The 14,934-nt window shown below is 36.0% G+C and overlaps 1 protein-coding gene across 1 annotated transcript in view; it reads left to right on the top strand.

The window, feature by feature from the left end:
• The window catches only part of ZNF804B (zinc finger protein 804B), a gene marked incomplete at both ends in the record, with an annotated part of 230,147 nt that overhangs the window by 196,959 nt on the left and 18,254 nt on the right, over positions 1 to 14,934 (top strand). Inside the window, one exon of the mRNA XM_080611434.1 lies at positions 3,726 to 3,869. Within this exon, the coding sequence (XP_080467560.1) occupies positions 3,726 to 3,869 (144 nt within the window). The remainder of the gene's footprint in view (positions 1 to 3,725; positions 3,870 to 14,934) is intronic.

Raw genomic sequence — 14,934 nt, 5'->3', positions numbered from 1 at the left:
ATCAGCATACTTTAATGGCCATGCAGTCTATTTAATATCTCTTACAGACTCTGGATTTAATAAATGATTTCTAATTGACTTGGTGTCAGTGGCAACATTCTAGAAAACTCAGTTACATGGGATTTTTCATTGATTTTCCCTATATTAGAAAATTAAATGTCAGATACCATTAACTGCATTTTCACAATAAGAAGCATACTGCAAAAGTAGCTGCTAAGTGAAAGCACTTTCAGCCTTACATGCAATAGAAGTATTCTTTTTAAATTAATCCAATATATAAACAATTATTACAGTTATGTGCCTCTGTGGGTCAAAGTGATATGAATTTAATTACAATCTATAATATGGAACCATTTTGCAGGCTTATACAGTCAGCATCCTGCAACATAGAGGGTAGTTAACCCATGGTTTCTAGGAGTTCACACCTATGATGACTGCATCATCCCTGACATCAGCTTGCACTTACTATTGTCCTTGGCTCAAATACAGAACTGCTAATTTATGCTGTCTTACAAATATGCATGCTATATGTCATTAGTAAGTAGTGTATGATCCAGAATAAAGTTTATGAGACTGTGATACACATATTCATTACCATTGGTGGTCCCCAGGTCAAAATACATTGGCACATCTTTCCTGCTTTCATTTGTTTGCATTGGCATAGTCAGGCATTCACAATCACGTATGTTTTCTACAGATGTAATTCTGCAGGTTTTGTTTCATGTGATCACATTTATTATACCAGAATTGACCACCGGTCTCTATAGTCCTAGAGAAATTATATTAGCAGTCTGGGTGTGAAAATTAATTTAACTATGCACAATTTACTGTACTGGTAGTTCTTATGCCTTTGTAGGGAAAGAAAAATCCATGACCTTTCCAAAGTATGTGATGTAGCATTCAATTCCCTGCATCTGATAGATAAGCAAGCAGGAAATTATATCTTTTGCCATGGTAGACAAGCATAATTAAGCAATAAGGCAATGAAGGTAGTTGTGATTATCTTAGGATGCACCTGGGAGCTGCCTTGTTGCTATTTAAAACATCTTTATGATAGGAGAACTGTATTCATTTCTGCTGAGAAAGATAAAGTTGGCAGTTTAGAATGCTCACAAGCAGCAGTTTCAGTTGTGCTTCACAAGAGTAATATGGTGTCTTCACGCCAAAAAATTAGGCTTCTCCTTCAGCATAAGCAAAGATAGAGCAGGCTGTAAATACTTAATGGACAGTTCAGACCTGGGGAAAAAAAGAAAAAGGCATAACCAAAAAACCAATTATGCTTGGGCAGGCTTATAGAGAAGTGGAAAACTTATATTTTTACCAGTTCAGATATAAAACGTGTTGTCCCCCAATGCTTGACTTCCAGGGAAGACATCTCTGCATAATTAATACTATTACATCCACATTCTAATTTATGCATTTTAATTATACCAAAGGCCTGGTGAATAATTAATGCTAACAAAACAATGGGTCTGAAACATAAGATGAAAGGTATCACTTTTTAATAGGCTTTTTAGATTTAAATAACTAATGAAAGCTATTTAACTATTTGATTGCAAGAATATTTCCCCCAATATAATCAAGTACTAACAACCATTATTGAGCAGCTTCTCAAGTGGAGAAATGCCAGTTCAGGCCACCTGTTTTCACAATTGTCTAATCTGAGTACACCACAGTATCCTAACCTACTGAGCCATGTGCATGCAGGAAAGAGATTTATTTGGATGTTTGCCCTGTGGGAGGGACTGACATGTCATAGGCATCATCTGTAAGACGTAAAATCAAAATTCCAGGCACAAAATTCCTTTTTGACCTCCTGTCTTCAAGCAGATCAGTTCATGCAAGTTTCATGGGGAGATTTAGAATTGAATATAAAGAAATACATTATAGAATTTATTATCTCTGTGTTCAGCAATCTAAGAATTAAAGAAGTAGGCCATGTTAGTAATTTAGAGCCTTGCAGTGGTTGATGGAGACAGCACCTCTAGAGAGTTTCATCTCATACTAAAATAGGTTTTTGAAATAGATGGGATTAATAACCATTTGGCACTGGCTATCACTTTTCTATTTCTTACAGAGGAAGCTTAGAATACTGTCCTAGACTATACACCTAACTTCTAGACAGTCTAGTTTAGGTGAAGTTAATCTCACTAGCAATGGCAGCCTCTAAACTACTGTGTGAGAAAAACCTCACACTGACCTGAGGGCATGAAGTCCAAGCCAGAGAAGAAAGACTGGCAACACAGGGCTCTCTAAACCTCATTGTGTCACATTGGCAACCAGCACCTTTGCTTCTTGGTGAAGTCTCAGGCTTGAAACATGTGACACTCATCAAGAAAGTCCTTTCATCCCTGAGAGGCTCAAAATGTGCATTCGTGTGGATCTGCTGTGCCCAAAGGCTTGCCTCAACCCTGGAGTGTTTCCTGAAGCAATGCTACACAGCATGATATGCTAAGAGCACAGTGTCGTGGATGTTCAGTATGTTTTGGGTTTGCTGTACTCTGAGTGTACTTTTTGTCATGCAAAGGGTGCTGAAAGCTTGTAGCCAGCAGACAACACTGACTACATAGCATGGAAAGCTTGGTAGCATAAAGTACCCATTTCTTCAGGTGAATAAAATGATAGAACAAATGATGAATTACTCCAGTTCCTGGCAATATATTACATAAACTCAAGTAATATTAACTTGTCAATATGAATATAAATTAATAGCTTTTACCAACTTTTTGTTCATGTTTTCTATGTCAGAAGTTTTCTCTTTAAACCCTAATGTAAAAAGTTTAAGGAAGTGTTGTAATGATGACAGTATAACGAAGGATTTGTAAAAGAAATAAGGTTGACAAAGGCTGCTGGCAATTTTGAATATGAGGCCCCTTATTTATGTGCATTATTTGGAGCTCAGTAACTTCTGGCTCCTCTGTTTTAAATTTTCTCTTTTTACTTAAAATCATATATTGAAAATGAAGTACTTGAGTCTCCAGAGCACCCACATGAGTCACCAGGGAGACATGAAGGAGGACTATGTAGGAGCTAATTACATTTTCCCTGTTTTCAGCTGTTTGCCTTAGCCTGGACATGAGCTAGTGTTCTTGTCAGTGTTTGTGATCTGTGCTGGTTAGGTGAAAGTTGTGTTCAGTTTGGGTGGGCTGAATGACATGTCCCCTCATGCAGATATGGGGATGGGCCAGGGTGGCACAGAAAAGGCTTTTTCTGCGGTGGGTCTGCAGCAGGGAAGTCTCAGCCAGCCATAGCCAGCTGGTGCCTGGCCCTGCTGCACATTTCGTAGAAGGTAGAAAGCAGAACACAGAAGAAAATCTGCCTTAGTATCAGACTAAAACCAGTTTCTTTCTTCTGAGCAATAGTACCTGAAAGAGCAGAAAGGCATTGGCGCAAACTGGGAATGCTGTAACTGTTAACAGACTAACCCCTGTGACTTAATGTATTCTTCACTGCTCAGCTTTCCTGCCCAGGAGCAGTGTCCTGACAGTATTCCTTTGCACCCCTTTCACTCATCTTTCTGCAGTGCCTACACGAGTAGTAAGAATAATTATTCAAGAAATTGGATTCTATTAAATCCAATTTAAGACCAAAATCTCCTTATCATGTACAGGATGATCTAGCAGTTCTAGTCAGTCTAGTAGTTTTAATGTGGATGACAAAGTAGCTGCTGAAGCACAAGCTCACGATCTCCAGCAAAGTGTCTCCCTCTGCTTCTGCCTTTGCAGGACTATGCTGAGAAGGAGAAAGCTGCAGCCAAGGCTCTGGAGGATGTGAAGGCTAACTTCTACTGTGAACTATGTGACAAGCAGTACCACAAACACCAGGAATTTGACAACCACATCAATTCTTACGACCACGCTCACAAGCAGGTAAACCTGACAAATGTCCATGCATGTTCAGCAGTCCACCTTGCTTTCTCATTGATTGTGGGAGGTTTCTAAATTCACTCAAGGAGAAGACAATTAATCATTTGATGTTTTCAACTTTAACATGCTATTTTTCATTAAAATAAAATGTAAAATATTCATTGCTTTAATCTTCACCACAATTTCTTTTAAGCCCTTCTGATCTCCATCTGTATTTTTAGACAGGTGTTCAATACCAATATTCACACTGAATTTGATATATTTAAATGTGGAATTACTGGTTAACTAAAGGGAAGGGGAAGGATCACTTCCTCAAAATCCAGGTCCCTGTTTTGGATGCTGTGACCATGCTGTTTCAAGCAGTTTGTGCTGTTTCAAGGGCAGAAGAACAGTTTATTTTTTTAAAAAAATCATATGTTTCTAAAGTTGAAATCTATTTCTCAGCATGTTTCTTGGGGTGGAATAAGTTTTTCCTTGCATGCAGAACACAACATAAAATAATAGCTGCTATGGAACAAAAAAGTATTGGATTCCTGAGAAAAGACAGTACATGCTAATTATCATTGTTTTTGTATGAATTTTATGAGGTCTATATGTGGTAGATATATTCTACCCATATATGCCTATTAGCCTATCCTGCATCCTATTTTTACTCTAATTTTAGCAAAAAAAACATATTTCAGTTGGCATTCTGGAAAGAAATGTAATTAATTCACATAAACAATTCAGAATTCAAAGAGAATAGTTTGTGAAGTTCAGGAATGAACCTTTCACCTCTGATGTGACAGGCCATATATGATAAGCTAAAATGTAGGAAGTTAGAATATGTAACTAGATTCCATAGGTGTATTCTTCTGTGTCTCTAGTAGTGCTTTCATTGCACAGCTCAAGTTCCCACATATTGTGTGCATTTCAGTTGCCAGGGTATTAGTGTCTGCTGGGTGATCAGACTTCTGGGTGCACGCAGGTCAGAAGCTACCTTACAAATATGTGAATCACTTAGAAGTTGCAAGTATTTCTGAAAGAGGATTAAACATAATTAATACTGAGTAAAACCAACAGTGAGAAAAGTAAAACTCCTTACTCTCTCACTGCAAGCAGTCGTGTTGTCTTTTGCAGTACTACAGAGGATGTAAATCAGCCTGGAATTCTCTGCATGCATCTATCACAGCACTGCATTAACAACTGCTGAGCATATGCTCACCCAATATGCTGAACCGTCCTGCTGAATTCAAGCATCCCAGATTCAGCTCTTTCAATGTGTATTAACGGGACTCTTTTGGCGCATCACTCCCAAACCACAGCTAGATTCATCTAATGTATTTATGTGTTAGATCAAAAGCAATTCTTCACATCATCATTTCATTAACTAATCCATAAAAATGGTTCTAATAATGCAAAACAAATGCTTTTCCGGACCCTAAATATGTGACTCTAATCCCTATAAATCCTCATTTGCTGCACAATGGTTTTGTTTCACCCTTCAGTTGTTTTTTAACTCATCAGAAATACATCTGAACTCAAATGGATCCATTTGTGCCCTTCCCTCTTCACACAGTTCCAATGCAAGAGCAGTTTGTGCAAAATAAAACAGCCTGCTTGATACACCTTCTATGACTGAGTTGTTGGGTGGGGAAGGTTTTGTCAGCTTTATGTCTTAAAAGGGAGTGTTTAAGCAATAATTTTTTTTTTTAATTTTTAGGTAAATTTAGTACTTTAAAAGCTGCCAGGCATAGTACTGGGAACTAAAATTCTACATGGAAATGCACAATGCACATAGAATAGCAATTGGCAGTACAAGCTCACCCCATCCTGCCCTTTCAGATGTAGTTCAGAAGCTCAGTTAGCACAGGATTAGCTAGCTACCCTCCTGATGTGACAAGGTAATTCAGTCTCTTCTCCCTTCTCCCTTCCTGACACCTCAGCCAAGTCTGGAATCAGCGTTACTTTGCCTCTATGAATAATGTGGATGTGCCCTTTTCTCTGACTTTTATAGTCAGAAGAGTCTTTATTCTTCTTACTTTTATCAGAGTAATCTTCAAAAAAAAACCAAACAAGTTAATTTATGGTTTCATGTGAGTTTAGTTAGCTTAGTTTCAAAATATTTGTTCTGGGAGGGATCGTAGCCACCCGAAAAGCTTTTTTCTTCTCTTTCTTCTAAGGTACGTTTTCTGTTTCCCAGCAGAAATTTGAGGGTACCTTTAGTTTATGCACTGAATGTTCTAAATATGATTCTTGTAATGGGGAGTAAATTAAAATGAGAGACTTTACATTTCAGTAACAATACAGTGTAGTCCTCCCATGTGTATTCCTATTTAGATGCTACTGCTTTAGAATTTGCACTAAAGTGGCAAGGCAGTTTAGAGAAGATACAAAGGCAGAAAAAAGGATATTGCATGGAGTACTTTGTCATAAGTCTTTTGTTTCTTTTTCAGAGGAAACAGATTTTATTCAAAGAATTTTGACTTTAATCTCACAATATTATGGTTTTATAAAATTATTTTTGTGATCCATTTTCTTATGTATGATTTCAACCAATTGTTTAAGCAGATAGTACAGTCCTGGACCTAGCAGTTGGCACACCAGCCATTGCCTTTCCTGTCCTCAGAGGACTGCAAAATGTTATGCTGACAATCTGTCCTTGTTTGCATAAATGGCCTTTCTGCTGTGTTAGAAAAATGCAGAGAGACTTTCTCTCTCTGCCTGCTACATACATTCGTACTTATATATACAAAAATATTATGTAGGTATGTGTACATATATACATATACATACATACAAAGAAAAGAGAACACCAGAGACCTCCGCTGCCTATGTCTTCGTAATCTTCTAACACTGTAATGATTCTGGAGGTGTCTAATATTATTTACATATTTTTTTAGTAATATTGTCTGAGTATCAAGCAGCTTTTATTTCTTTGGCTGTCTTGACACCATTAATCTTAATTAATGTTGCCAACATCTTTCCTGACACACTACTGTATATAGTTTTTCACTGGTATTACCTATTGGAAACTAATTTGTTTTAGTGCAAGGCTGGATAAAGTGAACTCAGAAAATCTGTTTGAGTGGAAGGCTGCACTCCCACCCTGCTGTACCTGAGTTCCCTGTTGTTAATCCTGATACTTGGCAAGGTTGGGGCACCAATGCGGGTGACTTTTCTGGAACCTAATCTTTCATCGCTATATAGCCCTGTGCGTAAATGTCTCATTGGCCCAGTACATACCAGCTAACCCACTTGAAATCAACAGCTTTTTTGCTTTATGTTTTTCCTTTCCTGTGGGATCTGTGACTTTATAAAGTCCTGGACAGCAGTTCACAGGCAGTAGCACATTTGATAAATCTGCAGTATCTCACATCAAGCATCAAGGTGAGCAATGCTTACTATCGCTTGCTCGCCATGTTCTCTGCAACAGAAGTTAAGTGCATCACAACTGATTTTGTTGGATCTGTCAAAATTGTATGAACACTGAAAATGACAAAGGTCCTGGTGTGAATTTGTTGAAAAGCGATTGGTATATAGACAATAAGGGTGGCTGCCTGAAAATTCAGTATTTGTGGATGTATGTTACATGCTAAGCTGAAAATTAAACAGAAATATAGATTCTTTTAATGGGGTTATTAAGTTACATTCATCTATAAAAGGAAACCGAACTTCAGCAGAGATGTTTATTTGGTTAATGTTATTAAATGGAATCTTTTAATACCTCCAGGTCATGCATAGCATTCATCTATTCAGTTAATGTCAAAGTAGTTGGAGCTCAATTTTTGTATAAATAATCCTTAGCAATCAGCAAGGCTTTTAGATGTCAGCAAAGGAGAAAATCACAAATCTGTTCCATGTACTGCAATATAATAAATGTGATGATAATAATAGCAATAATAGAAATGAGCAGTGAAGAAAAACAAGACTGTATTGCCATCTTGGGGTTTCTGATGACAAAACAGGTCTTTTAGTTTTGTTGTCAAAATTTAATTGTACAGTTAAATATATCACATTCTCTCCTATGAAAAAAAAAATCTAAATTTTAGTAGGTGAACAGAAGTTTCAGTCAACACTAGTTCACATGCATGTACTAAGGATATATACTTATATCTTAGTATTAAAATCCATGCATACTAGTACTTGGGTATTGTTGTTTTTCATGGAAATCTGATTTAGTGTCTACAGCTGTGGGCACTTGCCATTAAGCCTTTATGGTACTTGCCCATTTAAAGTGTAATTCAGGCAGAGATTTAGCTCCTGTTAAACATCAAAGCTAGCAAATGTGCTTACATTTTAGCTAGTGTAGCCTCTACCACCTAGAAAATGCACAGATAAGTGAACACAGGGAAAGCTCCAGGAATGAGCGTAATGCTGAGATCTTGTTTGTTCATATTCGGGGTGGTTTTTACAGCAGCTGCATGTTTATTGGAGGAAAAGTGAGTCCCATTTTTAGGCTCTAAGGTGTACCTCTCCTATTACCCAAACAATTTTCATTTGGAAAAAAGGAAAGTGATCTGGCAATATCTGAGAAATTTCACCTCGGGTTCTGGGCAAACACAGCAATACCAAGAAACCTTCTTCTGCACGAAGTATCATATATTTAGCTGTAAGGGCACTAATCAAACTACTCAAAACCAGAAAGGGCTACCCCAGCAGGAAGGTCCGCTACTATGTGTGCATGTGTAGTCCCTGCTTTTTTCCTTTGATATATATAAGGACTCACTGTCCTGCTTATACTCCCACATGGACAAGGCTAACATCCTTCCCTGCAGCCGCTGCTTTTGTTTTAATGCTTTGGGACGCTGGCTGCTAGGAAGAGCTTGCTTTTTTAGGGCCAGGTTTTGCACATGAGGTCTGTACTCCCTGTGGCCTCCTCAGAAAATAACCTGAATGGCAGAAGACCTCAGCATTTCTTGCTTTCAGTTCATCTTTAGTTAAGAGGTGCTGTCTGCAGCCATCAGCATTCTGCTCCTTTAACATCAAAAAAAAAAAATACTTTTAATAAAATGTTCACATTTGTCACATCACTAATAAGAAAGCCAGAGACAGATTTTTATTAAAAGAAAAAGACTCAAGCAAGAGAAACAGTGATATATCAGATCCCTCAAAAAAGCTGGAATATATCAGGGATATATCAGATCCCCCCAATAAGTGGGCATGAAGTGATAAAGGAATTTTCTATGAATAGTAGTTATTGTCCTCCTATTTTTAGATACCGATAGATTGCTATGCCCAAAAGCAGCTATCACATACGCAAAGTGCTGTGTATGCAATTTGGAGGTGTAAAATTTGGCCCAGTTCTGAAAACAACTGTGAATTTTCTAAGATACATACCTATAAGCAGACCCACAAAAATAAAACAAAATATTCAAATGCATAGAATGAAGGATGCTGAGATGTTTTAGAAGAGAGGGGGTTTAGAGATGGGGGTTATTACTTACTATTTTTTTCCATCTTCAGAACATTTACCATAAGTATCTCTAATCAGATTAGATGCTTCTGACAAATAAATGAAAACACCAAAAGTATTATTCAATATGGTCCGCAGGTTCTCAGATTTTTCCACAAAATATTCTTTAATTTCAGTGACATGCCCATTTATTTTTAGCTTTAGGCAAATCTATTACCTGGTTATGTTTTAACTATCACCATCGGACAATGATTTAGAATGATCATCTGTGCTTGTATATCCCTTGTTAGACACTTCCATTTCATCACAATATTTATTTTCTCTTGAATTTTTGGGGTGTTTATGCTGAGGAATTCTAAACTGTTATTTTATTTATTATTCTACAATACACATACCAATTTAATTTTCCCTGCTCTTTCCTTTTAAAAACATCTTTCTCTTCTCTTGGAAACAGTATACTCTATATTTCTGGCATAAGTCTTATTTTCTTTCATGTAAAATCCAAAGCTAAAAGAAAAGAATTCATGTCTATAGCCTATCCTGTTATTTCAGTATCTTTTTGTCTTAAAGACACACTGTTCTCTTGCTCGTTCTGAAACCAGTGATTTTCTTATTGTGGCTTATGCTTATGCCATTTTTTACTTTCCCTAATTTCTGTTATAGCTCCACGGTTTCAAAGCTTTTCACCATACATTGATTTTGCAATGTCTGCTCTTGTTCATACTCCTCAAAATTACTTCCACTCTGACTGTAGCTTCCCAAAAGGCAGGTTTTTGATAATTTATTGCTGAATAGTTTTCATTCTCTCACACTAACTTTCCCATAATTAATTTTGAACATCCTTCTCCTTCTTTTAAAATTTATTCTTGTGAATTCACTCCTTTTGCTCATACCTTTTGTTCCTAGTTTAGTTTTGATTACAAACTAGATTACCTGATGGTTTGTACTAGAATGTTAGATATAGAACTGGCTGTGGTGCTTATCATTAAGGTTTCTAAACACTTTATAAGGCCCAAGTTTTTGTTGCTCTCAGAGGTTGGGCTGGAATTTTCTTTGTGGATCTCAAGCTTTAGTAAATTACAGTAAAGATATATAGTATTTGCAAAGTCAAGAGTAAAGAAGTGATAAAGCACCAGAATCAATGCTGTTTGGACAAGCTAATCTGATACTTTTATCTATCATGTCTTTAATAAAATCTTTAATCTCAGGTTGCATATTGTTTTCCCTGATAAAAACTCTCTCACTCAGTACTGAAGATGGACCACACTTGAGGAATGAATCCATCTTGTGCAGGGGATTAAGCTGTTGGCTACAAAAGAACTGGTGATGTGAAATGAGGGAGAAACAGAAGTGACTTAGGGAAGTAATTATCTGAATAAGTGTAATGGACAGAAAGGCAGAAGCTACAGGAACAGAAAGGCATGGAATTATCACTTTGACATTAGAAGACAATGAAAGGTGTGTACAAGAAAGGGAGAAAAATGAGCTACGAGTGCAAGGACCTGAAGAAATAATCCCTTAAGGGGAAATACCAGGACTAAGCACAGGAGGAGACTGTCATTGTCAGCCACTTGAAGCCACCAATGTCTAAGCCATTCCTCTTAAGGCTGAGGAACTGAGTGAATCAACCAGATTCTAAATGAAAATCACATTTCACAACTTTAATTCTTTTAACATGAATAAATCAGGTATTACATTGGCACACAAAATATTGCATTGAAAATAATGCAGAGGACTTACACAACACAAAATATGTCTGAGGTCTGAAAAAAAGCAAAGAATTAAATGTATAGTTCTGTTGCTCATGTACAATTCCATCGTTTATCACTGAGCGATAAGACCAAAATTTTCTTGGCCCGAATGCTTCTTTGTGTTATTTAGAAATGGAGAAATGCTGGTTTTCTAAAAGCATGTTTGCATCACAGAGCTGTGCTTCAAAGTGCCTGCCATCCAGCATCGTTGAAAGGCTGAAGTAGCATTTCAGTGAAATAGATGATCAGGTTGTGTCACATCACAGAAACTAGTCCAAGTGAAACTAAACTGAAACAATACAGGATGACATCAGCATTTAAGCAAAGTAGTGTACAGCATATGAGCAAAAGCAGGATGGAAACAATACAGTGCTTCCGTGGCATCACTGTACTAAGAACATTTAGTTTTCCAGGTTCAAATGATCTTAAGGTAAATGCTTAGTTTATAATATCATGCAATATTTTCTTAAATGTTATAAGGGGAGGCTTTTATTTATAGCTATGCTACACAGAGATGTTTAAGCTGCACACTACAGCAAGTGCATGTACCAGAGTAGCTCTGGAGCAGCAGAAGCAACATTATCAGATACCACTGAGCAAACTCACGTGATTGGGTGTGACTTGAGACAACAGATTCCAAAGAAACATCACAGGAAGCAATTCTTTATTTTAAATTTACAAATCTGTGCAGATCAGTGGGCCTTATTAAGAGCTCCTGAATGTGCTGTCCTGCCAATGCCTTTGCTGCTTTCCTATTACTTAGTGATAAAGTAAATAAATTGGCAGTATTCATCCTTTTTAAATTGCATATTGCTTAGAATAATAAGATTCTTTTCATCATTAGCCCTCAAAAAAACTTCTTGCAAATAATGCAGGGCTTCTTTTAAATTTAATGTCTTGATAGACTAAATTGTTAAATGCTAGATGCTATAGAATTACATTTGGTCTTCTTTAGAATGAATGCTAATTAACATATAAATTAGCAATTTAACCCCCTCTACATTGGAAAGAAAACCCATGGGACACCTAATTTCATAGTTGTTAATGATGGTCCAATGACTGTAAGATATTTCTTAAGCATTTCATTATGTAAGGAATTACGGAAGTGTATTATCAGATTCTGGCATTTAAGACGTAGCAATAACCAGAATGTCAGTTAGATTAAGTGCTCTTCATTAATGCCTGTGTTATTGTCCTTTCTATTCTTTTCAGAGTGTACACTTTTTAATTACTAAAGTTTTACAACTAATTTTTCAAGCAGGAGGAATGTTTGATGCAGTTTGATGGATGGCTTACTCAAATAAGAGAAAAATCTGAAGGATTAGATTTGTAAAAAAAAAGAGATGATGCCAAACCACAAACAAATGGGAAATTCTGCCCCAAAATATCAGCTTAGGGCTAAATTTTATAAAATTTCCCACCCAGAGCATGAAGAAATATAATATTAATTATATTTAGACAAAAGTTATGGAAAGTCTGGCTGAAACTCGGTATCTGTGGTTCAGATAATTCCATTGTTGCAAACTTTGCTTCCATTTAAAATGTGGATAAATTAAAAATAAAAAAGTCAAAACCAAGAAAATGAAAACATTCTGTCTGATTTAATGTGACAATTACAATCCAATAAATTTTGAAGCAAAATATTTTCTGAAGCATTCCATTCAAATAAAATTGATTTTTGAGCCAGTAACTTATTTTTTTTTTATATATAGTATGAAAAGTGATTAAAATCAAGATCTTCCTCTTTGGTTCTTACTCTGAAATGCTAATACATACAGTACATAGGATACTTTCTAAGAAAATAGCGTAGATTTGAAGAACCTAAATATTTATGTTTAAATTATCATTTCCATTTCCAGTTAACCTTTGGGGCAGCCAGGCTGGAGCTGTGATTGTATGGTTTAATGAACAAGATAAATTTTATTGGGTGTTGATGTCCTTTTTTTTTAATGTCTGTATTCAGATGTCTTTTCCACTTTTTAAATGTCAGTAAAATAAAAACAGAAGTAACAGAATATGCAGCATGTTTTCTACCTATTTCTATGTAAAATTATACTGTTCATGCAAAAATATGTATTAATCATGAGCCAGTAAGAACTGGGCAAGACTGAACACAGATGTATATTATATTTCACATGCTATCTTCAAAAGTCTGGCAAACATTAGAAAATGTTGCTTATAGGCCACATAATTTTCACTTTTTATTTTTTAATTTTTTTTTCCCTTGAATCAGTAGATTCGGAATAACTGGTGTCATCTTCAGGCCAGGCTCTATAAGTCTTACTTCAAATAGTGAGGTTATAGGGACAAAGCATTGCCAGATGCTAGAATTGTCTTTTATTACTGTCTGTTCACAAGGACTTTCATTCATATTTTTAAAATGACTCATAGAATAAGGTACTACTCAGCCAGGTTAAGGAACCTGTTGAGCACATTACAACACATCTGTAAACATCTGTGTCACAGTTAGCTTTTCAGAAACACTGGGGAATTAGCTTTTAGCTTTTCTAGCAACATGTTATAACCTGAAATGTTCACAGAAAAATTCCATTTCTGTCAGCTTCCTCGTAACTTTTGAATAGTGCTCTCTTGGTCATATCTTTCCCTTCTCTGCAAAAATAATAATTCTTCTAATCCCATTGGCATCTACGAAGTATATCTGGCCCTAGGAACATCTGTCTAGAATTTGCATTTATTATAGTTCTGTTAATATTTTACTGTCTGCACCTTTCATGCAGTAATTAATATGCAAGAGCAATTGGTTCCTGTGGAGCTTTAAAGTCATGCTAATCAACTATGTTTGTGTTTGAAGAACAGTACAGTATGCTGTGTATGTCTTGAAGGGGTATTCATAGCAGAAACAAATATTTAAAAGCAAACCAGAAACATACCGGTGCATCACCAAGACAGCAATAAAAATGGAGAGATTAGTAATTTATTATCCTTACTTAGTTAAAAGCATTAATTAACACCTTTTAACATGCCTCTAAGGGAAAAATAAAGGAGGTAACCGAGACTAATTATCATTTTACAGCTTTCGCAATTTCATAATAATTAGGTTCCACCAGGAGTCATCATAAATATGAGGGCTCTTTAAACACCTTCTCAGATGAAATTGCAAGCAAATATCTACAGAAATGTAGATGGCATTCATGTGAATACCAAACAAATATATTATCACAGGTGATGGGACAGCAAAAAGCAAATATTTCCTGAACAAACAAGCAAACAAAAACCAAACCAAACCGAAACAAAACAAAAAAAGAAAAGTAAACACTTGTTAGTCAAGAAACGCTGAATTTTTAGAGTAGAAAGATTTTGCGGGAATGTGAGATCAAAACCATTTTTTATTCAAAAGGTTTATGTCATCTAGTTTCAATCAGATTGAAATGGTTCATAAAGATTTAAATACTTTAACACTGTTACTTAAAAATAAAACCTTTTAAAACTTTCTTGTAAGGTATTTAAAAATACTTTTAAAATATTAATTGTAACATATGCACACATATTCTTGAGGTAAAGAAACAGTGCAAATTTTAACTTTAAGGCATTATGTTTCATTGCAAATTAGATGCGTTGACATCAAGTCTCTTTGAAGCACTTGAAATGTTATTTTTTTACCAAGTTTTCAAAATTTTATTTCTCCCAGTAAGACTAAAAAGTAAAACAATTCCAAACATCAAAATTTCCTGCAAACCACAAATTCTGGTTCTTTAAACAAGTGTGTAAGCGTAGAGAAATTGACAAGAACCCCTTGGAAGTAGGATGCTTCATGCTTGTAGTTAGTATTTCTGTGCTTGTTTTTAGCCCTTAGCACCTTGATGGATTCTTAGCACTGCTTCCTTCAAAACAGACACTTAAATACTGGTGTTTATACGTGTAAGCTCAGTCACATTCCACTTAGAATCTACTGGATTTGGCA

This window comes from Psittacula echo, assembly GCF_963264785.1.
Source record: "Psittacula echo genome assembly, chromosome: 2".
NCBI lineage: Eukaryota > Metazoa > Chordata > Aves > Psittaciformes > Psittacidae > Psittacula > Psittacula echo.
The sequence above is the reverse complement of the archived record's forward strand: the minus strand, read 5'-3'. Positions and strand labels throughout refer to the sequence as shown.